The sequence below is a fragment of the Nycticebus coucang genome, chromosome 14, assembly GCF_027406575.1.
Source record: "Nycticebus coucang isolate mNycCou1 chromosome 14, mNycCou1.pri, whole genome shotgun sequence".
Taxonomy (NCBI): domain Eukaryota; kingdom Metazoa; phylum Chordata; class Mammalia; order Primates; family Lorisidae; genus Nycticebus; species Nycticebus coucang.
Window position 1 is genome coordinate 92,471,575 of NC_069793.1, and position 11,744 is coordinate 92,483,318.

Genomic DNA, 11,744 nt, shown 5'->3' on the forward strand with positions numbered 1-11,744 from the left:
CTTAAATGAAATAAGCCAAGAACAGAAAAACAAATCTTATAGGTTCCCATTCATATGTGGGAGTTATTAAAATCAATTGCTCTCATAAATACGGAGAGTGGAAAAATGGTTGTCTGGGCGGCACCTGTGGCTCCGTGAGTAGGGCGCCGGCCCCATATACTGAGGGTGGCGGGTTCAAACCCGGCCCCTGCCAAACTGCAACAAAAAATAGCCGGGCGTTGTGGTGGGCGCCTGTAGTCCCAGCTACTCGGGAGGCTGAGGCAGGAGAATCGCCTAAGCCCAGGAGTTGGAGGTTGCTGTGAGCGGTGTGAGGCCACAGCACTCTACCAAGGGCCATAAAGTGAGACTCTGTAGCTACAAAAAAATAATTAATTAAAAGAAAAATGGTTATGAGAGGCTAAGAAGGGTAGCAGGGGTGTAAGGGGGAATAAAGTGAGGGTGGTTAATGGGTGCAAAGATACAGCTAGACAGAATGAACAGTGTTGGATCGCACAACAAATGACTACGATCGACAAGTGAAGGTAGACTTTAAAACTAAAGAAGTGGAATATTCCTAACAAAGCAGTGACAAATGTCTGTGGTGACAGATACAATTACCCTCATTTCATTAATGCACATTATATGCTTATATGAAAACATCGTGTGCACCCTACAAATATATACCTCTAGTTCAGTAGATGACTCTGTGGAAAATAACTTCAGGCCCAGAAGAAGAGAGCAGGGGAGACCTGTGAGGAGGTGATGCACCCTCTGGGCATGAGAGGAAAGCAGGGACAGGGTGAGGTGGGAGCCGGAGCAGGGAGGGTCCTGAGAAATGGTTGGTTAGGAACGTATTTTAATTGCAGAGTCAACAAGAAAGAAGAAAGGAGACCCCGTTCCTGCCCTCGGCAATCTTTCTACACGAATGGCTGGTGTTCATTTGTTCTATTAAACATACACAAGCTAAATTCTTTACATGCCTAATCTCCCTTGTCTTCTGAACAGCTATGAGAAACTAAGCTGTATGCTCAGGGTCATAGAGCGAGCAAGTAAAAGAGCTCTGGAGAAACTTGGATTTGGCCGGCACCAAGCAGTGGGTCATACACGGTGAATATGCACAGAGGATCCAGGCTGTGGGCTCTAATCTCAGGGGGCTTAGGAGGGATTTTAGATGAAGACCTGAAGTATGGTTAAATTACTGTCCTAGGCAGCGTGCAACTGAGAACCAAAGGAGCAGTCTGTGTTTAAATGCTTTGTTAGTCCACAGGAGTAGGAAACGTGTGTGAGTTCAAGTGCTTAGAAAAGAACTCATGGGAACAGGAGTAGAAGCTGCGTCTGGTGGAAAAGGAGCATTTGGACTGGGCGGTAAGGAGAGCACAGCCACAGCAGCAGGAGGCCTTCAAGTTCAGAAACCAGCGTGGCCTGTCCAGGACAGGGAGCTGACCAACTTGCTTGCAACCAGGGAAATAGAAACAGCGCCCCCATTATTGAAAGTCTGCACCATCTCAACTGGTTTTGTCAGATGTTTTCTTTTAAGCAGAAATGAAATACACTGGTATTGACAAAACAAGCAGGCTGCAACTCATGGCACAGAGCCAGGAGGCTTTCTCTTCTAAGAGAAACGAGACATCTTTTGCTTATTCATATCCACGTATGTATTATTTGGCAATCCCCACACACATGGAAAAATTAAGTGCGGTTATTAACCAGTGGAAACTGATTGCAGTGGTGGCAGGGGAGGATGTGTCAAAATGTACACATCGTCACCCAAATGTATAACCAAAGCGAGGAGTCTTCATTCCTCCACAAATGCACCAAGCTTTCGCCAAACACCCATCCGGCATATGGCTGAAGGTGGGATGGGGGAAGAGCCTTGAAATGCCAATTAGAGGTGAATCATTCTCTTCTGGTTCAAAATGGAATTTTTTAATTTAAGAGTCCTATACGTGAAAATAATCCACCAAATCAAACTATCTGTTAGGAATGACATTCCTCTCTCAAAAGAACTGTCTTCATCTTTTGCAAGACAGTTTCTGAAAATAAGGTAAAGCTCACGTGCACCCAGGGAACTGGAGGGCAGGGCACCCATCATCCCTGGTTCAGTGCAGATGGAAAGGAGGTGAGGGTATATCCCACTGCAAGTGGGTCTTGCCACGTGGCAGCTTCTGTCCTTATTATCTGCTTCTAGAACTTGACTTATGTAACTCATGGTCTGTTCTCACAGTATGTCAGGCATTGTTGTCCTTCACCCAAACTTCCTCATCTCAGCCCCTACAGGTGCTTCAGATCCTGGAGGCCCTCCGCCTCAGACAGCCGTGCCGCACTGCCCCCTGCACGGCCAACACAGTCCTCACCACAGTGACACCACTGGTTGTTGCTCAGCTACATTCCAAGTCCTCCATAAGAAGTCCAGGTGACATTCCAGACCTCCCTCCATGGCACCCAGCTAAGGCAGAATTTAAGTGAAAGAAGCAATCTCTAGCCCGCTTTCTGCTCAGTCATGCCAAATCGTCACTTGTCCTCTGCTATGGTCACCCCATGTTGGTCTGGGGACTCCCTGGGAAGCGTCTTCATGCTAACACCAAACAGGAAATGAGAATATAATCTCTCTCTACTTCACATTCCCCCTCAAACTCGCTGAGGTTTCTCATTCTTCAACTACTACTTCTGAGTTTCTTCTTTAAACAGCTTTAGCGTGGTCTAATTCACATGTCATCAAACTAAATTTATATAGTAGTACAACCATAATCATAACACAGCTTTAGAACACTTGAATCACCCTGAAACATTTCCTCTTAGCCATTTACGGTCAATCTTCACGCCCACCTCAGGCTCCAGCAACCCCTGTTCTGCCTGCTTTCCAGATGGAAGGGCTTTCACTTCTAGTATGTTGGACCGGGTAATTAAAACCCATTCTCCTGCTGAGGACAGCTAAAAAAAATCTGCATTATGTGCATAATGTGTGACATATGTATATGAATAATAATTTATATGAAAATTATTAGACCGAAATCTAGGAAAATATGGGAGCCCAATTAGGTAAACACAGCTTGCAAAACTGCTTTTGTCCTGAGGGCATTTATCCATATGTGAAAATCCAGCTTGAGCGGAACTGGGTTTTGGGGGGCTTCTTGGAATGAGGCAAAGGAAGGAAAAGCCAGCACCTGCCTAAGCAGGAAGTCTGACAAACCCCACCACCCCTTCTTTGTATCCGAGCCCTCAGAGAAAGAATTAATTGGAAGTAGGGTAACGGTTAAAGTATTACAAAAAAGCTTAACCTTTGGACTTTGAGAACCAGGCATCCAAAATCACCAACATGCAGGAAAACGAGACGCTGTGAGAAGAAAGCCAGAGACATGTGACGAAACAGACTGAGAGCCCTCCAGCCCTGGAATTGTCACCCACCCTGGGAAATTGTTATGTTAACTCTGTTTCAAAATTTTTTTTGATCTCAAAGGTATCTGAAAGGAACTAGAAATTACAAAAGTAATGTGAAAAAAATTTTTAAAGCAAATTAGCACTTCTAGAACAGAAAACACAGTAAGTGAAATTTAAAATCCAACTATAAGTTTTATGAGGCGTTTTTTGCACCCTTTAACAAATTCGGATTCACCTTGTTATTCTATCCCCTAATCTCCCTCCAGCTTCACTGAACTTTGGAATATAGAAGCAAAAGGAATGGGAGTATTGGCATCTTTTTAGTACATTGTCTGCATTTAGCTTCTAAATGAGTGATCTGTTAGTGCTTTTCCTAGAAATATACATCCAAACTCTTTATTGGAAGGAAATAAAATAATCTATCTCAAAACTGGGCAGGAATTCTAGGTTCATTAGATGGTTACTGTCCGAGTCCCAGAAACCCATCTTCAGCCAGCTTAAACAAGTACACAACTGTTAAAAGGCCTCATCATAAAACTTGAAAAATAGACTTAAATGACATTTCTGCTCTCATTCGCCCTTCCTCTGCCCATACTTGTCCGTCTCAGCTTCTTGGCTTCATTTTCAGCCACTAGAGAGAATGACCTCATTTCCAGCCTATCATCCCAGCCCTCTGAGCCAGGGGTCAGCAGACAAGCTGATTTGGATTAACCCTTCCACTTCAGGCAGGAAGAATATTTTTATCTTCTTAAAAGCATCTTTTTGACTTCAGTGGATACATGGCTGTTTGCTTGTATAGTAATTTGTTACAAATTTTTCTGAGGCTATATTACAGGTTACAATAAAAATAGAAAGTCTAAAAATGTTAAAAGAACAAATTAATTCCATAAAACATAAAAATACTTTTATAAATAAATTTAAAAATATAAAAATGAACAAGGAAACATTATAGAAAATGTCGCCAAAAAACAAAGCACAAATAGTCAATAAACAGATGAAAATAGGGTCACCTTCACTAAGAATTAAAACATGAAATTTTTAAAGAAGGTGTTTTTCCATCATCTAACTGGTGAAAGAGAATGATTATAACCAACATTGATAAAGATGTGAGAAAACAGGTACTCCTAATTATGATTGATGGAGTATAAACTATTACAGCCACGTTAGCGGATCATTTGGCAGTATTGATTAAAAGTAATTAAGTATTAGAATTTCAAAAGTATATAATCTTTGATGTAATAATTCAAATTTATGCACCCATTGCATAATGGGTTTTTTATTTTTTAGCAAAAAACAAAAATGAATAAGGATTTTTATCACAGCGTTGTTTATTATAACAAAAAATAGAAATCTGTTATTTATCCATCATTAAAAGAATAATAAAATACTGTGATATCATACTGTGATGGTACTCTACAGCAATTCAAAAAAGAGAGAGAGAGAGAAAGAAATCTAGCCAGAGTCATCGGCATAGAAAGATCACCAAACCATATTTCAAGTGTAAAACATAAATTTCCAAACAATTTCTTCCTGTTTATATAGAAATACTAAAATTATATTAAGATGAGACGAACAGAAAAAAGAGACCCATGAAATAAGCATTATAATAATAGTACATTAGGTAACAGGATCCTGGGTTAGGAAAAAAGGACTATAAATATCTCAGTGGGTCCAGGGGGAATATAAAGCCAAAAATCTGGAAGCAATGAAAGCAAGGTTGTATTGCAGGAGTTAATAATCTACCATCATTAAGACTATGTTTAGCCGGGCGTTGTGGCAGGTGCCTGTAGTCCCAGCTACTTGGGAGGCTGAGGCAAGAGAATCGCTTAAGCCCAGGAGTTGGAGGTTGCTGTGAGCTGTGATGCCACGGTACTCTACCGAGGGCCATAAAGTGACACTCTGTCTCTACAAAAAAAAAAAAAAAAAAAGACTATGTTGAAGGTCTACAAGCTCGTATAAAACAATTAAGTGCTCACAATGAAATTCTAGAATCCATAAAATCCAATGCATCTAAAAGTGCATCAGAGAGAGGAGAATAGAAATGAAAGGTGAGTCTTGCATAGAAATTGTCAAAAGACATCCACTTTCTGATGGGGCTATTCGTTCATTTCTTGCTGATTCGAATGAGTTCTCATAGATTCCTGTCAGATGGACAGTTTGTGAATATTTTCTCCCATTCTATTGCTTGTCTGTTTATTCCGTTGATTATTTCCTTTTCTGTGCAGAAACTTTTTAGTTTAATTAAGTCCAATTGATTTATTTTTGCTGTTGCTGTATTTGCTTTGCAGGTCTTAGTCATAAATTTTTTGCTCAGGTCAATGTCTAGAAGAGTTTTTCCTCCATTTTTCCTATAAAATTTTTTATGGTTTCAGGGCTTGTGGTTGAGTCTGTACTCCATCCTGAGTTAAATTTTGTATTAAATGAGATCATGTTTCATTCTTCTTCATGTAGCTATCCAAGTTTTCTGTCCTTTCTGTTTTTGTCTGCTTTGTCAAAAATCAGTTGGGCATAGCTATACCATTTTATGTCTGGGTTCTCTATTATGTTCCATCGGTCTAATATATCTACCTTTATACCAGTACCATGCTGTTTTGGTTACTATAGCCTTTTAGTATAATTTGAAGTCAGGTAATGTGATGTCTCCAGTATTGTTCTTTTTGCTTAGGATTGCTTTGGCTAGTCAGCTCATTTTTAGTTCCAATATGAAGGTCAGCATTGTTTTTTCCAGATTTGTGAGAAATTATATTGGAATTTTGATGGGAATTACATTAAATCTGTAAATCACTTTGGGCAGTATGGACGTTTTAACAATGTTGATTTTTCCAACCCATGAGCAAAGATTATTTTTCCATTTGTTTGTGTCATTTATGATTTCTTTCATCAGTGTTCTGTAGTTCTCCTTATAGAGATCCTTCCTCTTGATTAATTATAGTCTTAGGTATTTTATTTTCTTTGTAACTACTGTACATGGTATTGAGTTCTAGATAACGCTTTACCTCTGTCAGAATGAGCATTATTAAAAAGTCAAAAATAATAGATGTTGGCACAGATCAGTGAAAAGGGAATTCTTATACACTGTTGGTGGAAATGTAAATCCATACAATCACTATGAAAAGCAGTATGGAGATTCCTCAAAGAACTAAAAGTAGATCTACCATCTGATCCATAATCTCACTACTGGATATCTAAGCAAAGGACAAGAAGTCATTTTATAAAAAAGACACCTGCACCTGAATGTTTATTGCAACACAATTCATAATAGCAAAGATCTGGAATTAAACTAAGTGTTCATCAACTGATGAATGGATGAAGAAAATGTGATACACACAGAGAGAGAGAGAGAGTCACATACTGGAGTGACTCAGCCCATAAAAAAGAATGAAATAATATATTTTGCAGTAACTTGGATGGAACTGGAGAACATTCTCCTGAGTGAAGTGTCTCAGGAATGGAAAAACAGAAATCAAAATCACATGTTCTCACCTTAAGTGGAAGCTAAACAAAGGATATATATGGTTATAAAAAGCAGTAATGGACATTGGAAACTAGGAAGGGGGGAGGGCAAGAAGGGTGAGGAATAAAAATCTGCACATCAGGTACAATGCATACTATTCGAGCAATGGGTATGAAAAGCCATGACTTCAGCATGATACAATTTATCCACATAACAAAAAACACTTTTACCCCCTAAAGTTTTTGAAATAAAATAATAATAATAATAAAACATTCTTAATCTAATTTAAAAATTGCAAAATTCCTCCATCTGGGGTAATTGTGAATGCATCTGTGCTCTGATCCTAGTGAAGATAGGAACAGAAGAATGATAGCTCATGAGCTGCTCATACACCAGGAAAAGAATGCTTATTCCAAGTCATTCATGACAAAATAATGTAAGTTAAGCACACGAAATATGTTGTGTTGCGCTGTCCCGTGACCGCTCCCTCTCTCTCGGGCAAGACTAAATTCTGAGCTATTGGCTTCGTCTTTGCTGACCACAGTTGTGAATGAGAACAAAAGTTCTAGGAAATTTGAAACTTTCTAAACTTTGAAAAATTCCAAGATTCTCAAAACATACTGAATGCAAAGGGTACATCCTCAGCAACCTGACAAAATAGTAATTGAAATACAAGATAGTATTTTGTGTTGTATTTGATAGAAATGTACAGCAGGTGGTGGGTAGAGGGAGGGGGATTGGTGGGATCATACCTGTGGTGCATCTTACAGGGGTATTTGCGAAACTTGGTAAATGTAGAATGTAAATGTTTTGGCACAGTAACTGAGATAATGCCAGGAAGACTATGTTAACCATTGTGATAAAAATGTGTCAAATGGTCTATGAAGTGAGTGTGTGATGCCCCATGATCATATCAATGTATACAGTTATGATTTAATAAAAAAAAGAAAAGAAAAAGAAAAGAGAACCCCCCAAAAAAAGAAACGTACAGCAAAAATTAAAGGTTTTTTACATTTTTACTAAACTAATAATTTATATAACATAGATAATACAATGGATCATCACATATATCAAAAATTTATTTAAATATATCTCCAAGTCCATATATTTAGCTATCTTTCTTCTATTTTCTTTTTCAGCCATATCTACCACTAAAACATGGTACCAGTTTCAGGTTCCCTGAAACTAAAGAACAGGGAACACATTTCGTTTGCTTCCTGTCTTGCCTATCCCTGCCACACCTACATCCTCCTCCCTACTCTTTAACTAAAATTAAACTTCTGCTTGTTGCAATCAAGAATCACTATTTATAAAATTATCACATTAATAAATTGATATTACAAAAGTATGTGACCATGGAAGAAAATTTGCTAAGCATAGCATAACAAATGTTATGTTATAAATATATATATATACATGTAAGCTTATCCATAATCTCTGTACCCGAAACTATCACTATTTGTAGGGATAGGTTACAGATAAATTCCTTTAGAATAGAAGCTAATCAGTGTCTCAGGAACTTTCTAACATGAACAGAGAGATGTGGTCACAGGTTATACGAACCTGGGCTGGTTTTAAAAGCAACCTGATTAAAAACCCTCTCCTATATTTCCTTTTGATGGATTTTGTCTGTTGTAACAAATAAGGGGAGAGATTTAGTATAGAGCACAGGGTTAAAAGTGGTAGGTACAGAGTAATTTGGGGAAATGCCAAGCATCACTGCTGGCCCTGAGCACTAAAAACAATAGTTGCTGTACACAGCACACCGTCCCAGCCCTCAGTCACACATTAGCAGTGATAAGACAGAAGTACAGTAAACAAAACGTGTCAGGAGATCAATCACACAGTTAAAGATAGGCCCCCTGTTTTTCAACCTTGACTCTCTCTTTGAAGCTTTCTGCTGTGCTAAATTTTCTCATAACTGAGATGTTAATAAAAGCCAGTGAGGATCATTGGGAGGGGCTGCACTCTTCTATCTCCATGCAGAGATGATGGCTGGAACTGCCCTCCCCAGATCCCTCAGTTCAGTGCAAATGGACTGAGTAGGTGCTGTTTATTTGCATCAAGTCTCACCAACAAATATTAATATTTTAAGATGCTTCCCTCATCTTTTGCATAATTTTCACATATAAAATGGAAATGTGTTGGATATATTTTTGAAACTTTCTGTTCTTTAAATATATACTATGGACATTTAGTCTATTAAATTAGATGGTATAATATCCCATCACATAGATATGTCATGATTAATTTAATTATTATTCTCTTATTGGATTTGAGGTTACTTCAATTATATTCAATTATATTGTAAGTAATGTTGAAGCAAATGCCATTTAAACATAACTTGTCTATACATTTATTTCTTACACATAACTTCCTAAAAGTGAAATTACTATGTCAAAAGTATTAATATTATTGAGACTTCTGAAACTTGTCACCATTTTACCCTTCAGAAAGCACTTACTAACATAAGTGGACCCAAGTAGTTTATAAGAGTGTACACCTTTTATAAAAAAAAATATATGTATATATACACTTCATTGACTTTTCCAGCACTAGGCATTATTATCTTCTTAAACCGTTAATTTAAATATAAATATGGTTAACATTATTTAAAGTTCTGTTACTTTATTAGAAAAGTAAAATTATATTTTTGAAAACTTTTAGAATGATGTGTTCAAATACTTTTCCCCTTTACCAATAGGAACACATCGTATATTTAATCTAGTTTTGTTATAATCTGTCCTATTTCTAATTTGTAGCTCATATTTTGATTGAACATGTACTTTTATGTCCAGAAATATAGTATTTAATTTTATGTAGTCAATGAAATTCTTTTTAAGTTTTCTTAACCCAGAGAGTTCTTCCCCATTTTATATCAAATTAGTTTATACTATTACATGATTTGGATTATTTTAAGCACATGTTCGTATTTGGATGTTTGTTTAAACTCCATAAAGAATTTTTTGAGCTCCGCCCTGGCCCCCTGCCCCCTAGCGGCGTCCGCCCGCCGGCGCCTGCCGCCCGGCCGGGTGCCGAGCGCCCCTCCCGCCCCCGGAGCCTGCTACCCAGGGACCCCGCGGCCCCGCCGCGCCGAGGGAGGTCGCCCCAGGAGATAGATCAGACTGGCAGAAAAAAAAGATGGAGAACTTTCGCTGAACCTTCACTACAAAGAGAAGCAGACTATGGATTCAGACTGCCTGGATTCCAACCGGCTCTCCACCTCTTTGCTATCTTGGATATTTCGGTCAAAGGAAGAAATAGCTCTTCTCCTAAGATGGAATCTGTTGTTTGGGAATGTGGTTGATCAACTTGATGTGTTGGCCAGATGTGCCCTATGTAATAAAATGAAAAGAAGAAACAAGATGATGTCATTTTCCCGTATTGTGAAACCAAGAACAAATGCCTTTTGTGAGACCAAGCTAACGAACCTCTGACAGTGCAAAGAGTATTTATCCGAAGAACTTAATAGTAAGATATAGAAGAAGAACTTCCAAGCCAAGACCTGCAGCCATTCCACCCTATGGTGAATCTGGATTGTTCTCGAGATTTCCGGCCATTTCTCTGTGCACTCTATGCTCCGATTTGTATGGAGTATGGACGTGTCACACTTCTCTGTCGTAGGCTGTGTCAGCGGGCTTACAGCGAGTGTTCAAAGCTCATGGAGATGTTTGGTGTTCCTTGGCCTGAAGATATGGAATGCAGTAGGTGCCCAGATTGTGATGAGCCGTATCCTCGACTTGTGGATCTGAACTTAGCCGGAGATCCGACTGAAGGAGCCCCGGTGGCAGTACAGAGGGACTATGGTTTTTGGTGTCCCCGAGAGTTGAAAATAGATCCTGATCTTGGTTATTCCTTTTTGCACGTGCGTGATTGTTCACCTCCTTGCCCAAATATGTACTTCAGGAGAGAAGAACTGTCATTTGCTCGCTATTTCATAGGATTGATTTCAATCATTTGCCTCTCTGCCACGTTGTTTACTTTTTTAACTTTTTTGATTGATGTCACAAGATTCCGTTATCCTGAGAGGCCTATTATATTTTATGCAGTCTGCTACATGATGGTATCATTAATTTTCTTCATTGGGTTTTTGCTTGAGGATCGAGTAGCCTGCAATGCATCTAGCCCTGGACAGTATAAGGCTTCCACAGTGACACAAGGATCTCATAATAAAGCCTGCACCATGCTTTTTATGGTACTGTATTTTTTTACTATGGCTGGCAGTGTATGGTGGGTAATTCTTACCATCACATGGTTCTTAGCGGCTGTGCCAAAGTGGGGTAGTGAAGCTATTGAGAAGAAAGCATTGCTTTTTCACGCCAGTGCATGGGGCATCCCCGGAACTCTAACTATCATCCTTTTGGCGATGAATAAAATTGAAGGTGACAATATTAAAAAAAAAAAAAAAAAAAGAATTTTTTGAGCAAAGCCTAAATATTTTAAATATGTCATTATTTTACTTTCTTTTTAAAGAAAACTTGTTATTTATTTTGAATCACACATTATCAAAATTCCAAAAGAGTACCATTCAGAAGACACAGTTATCTTCTATCTCAGAAAGCATTGTGAGGTTTACCTGGGAGCTTTTTGAAAGTTTCTCAAATTCAGCAGCATCGAACTCAATTTGTTTTAACTTTATCAACTATAATTGTAATTTCAAAAGAAGAAACAATTGGAGTCAGGTAAATATTAGAAATATTTCTTGTCTGAGGATAACTGCACATTGGCAATATCAAATAAAATATCAACAGGAAAATATATTATATTGATAGTTATTTTAGTTATTATTTATTATTATTTAGTTATTTATTATTATTTAGTTATTATTTTAGTTATTCTTCTCTTTCCTGAGAAGAACATACTAGACAACATCCGAAGAAAAAGGCCGAAGCAAAATGCAGAGTTATTTTCATTTAATGAAAGCTAATATCTG

The 11,744-nt window shown here is 38.3% G+C and overlaps 1 protein-coding gene across 1 annotated transcript; it reads left to right on the forward strand.

The window, feature by feature from the left end:
* Nucleotides 1-1,730: 1,730 nt before the first annotated feature.
* Nucleotides 1,731-11,198, forward strand: LOC128564548 (frizzled-3-like; the record flags this gene model as incomplete). Its single annotated transcript, XM_053559983.1, has 3 exons — nt 1,731-1,833; nt 2,204-2,392; nt 10,288-11,198. Coding segments are annotated over exons 1-3 (1,203 nt in total), but the record flags the coding sequence as incomplete, so codon positions are not given.
* Nucleotides 11,199-11,744: the final 546 nt, after the last annotated feature.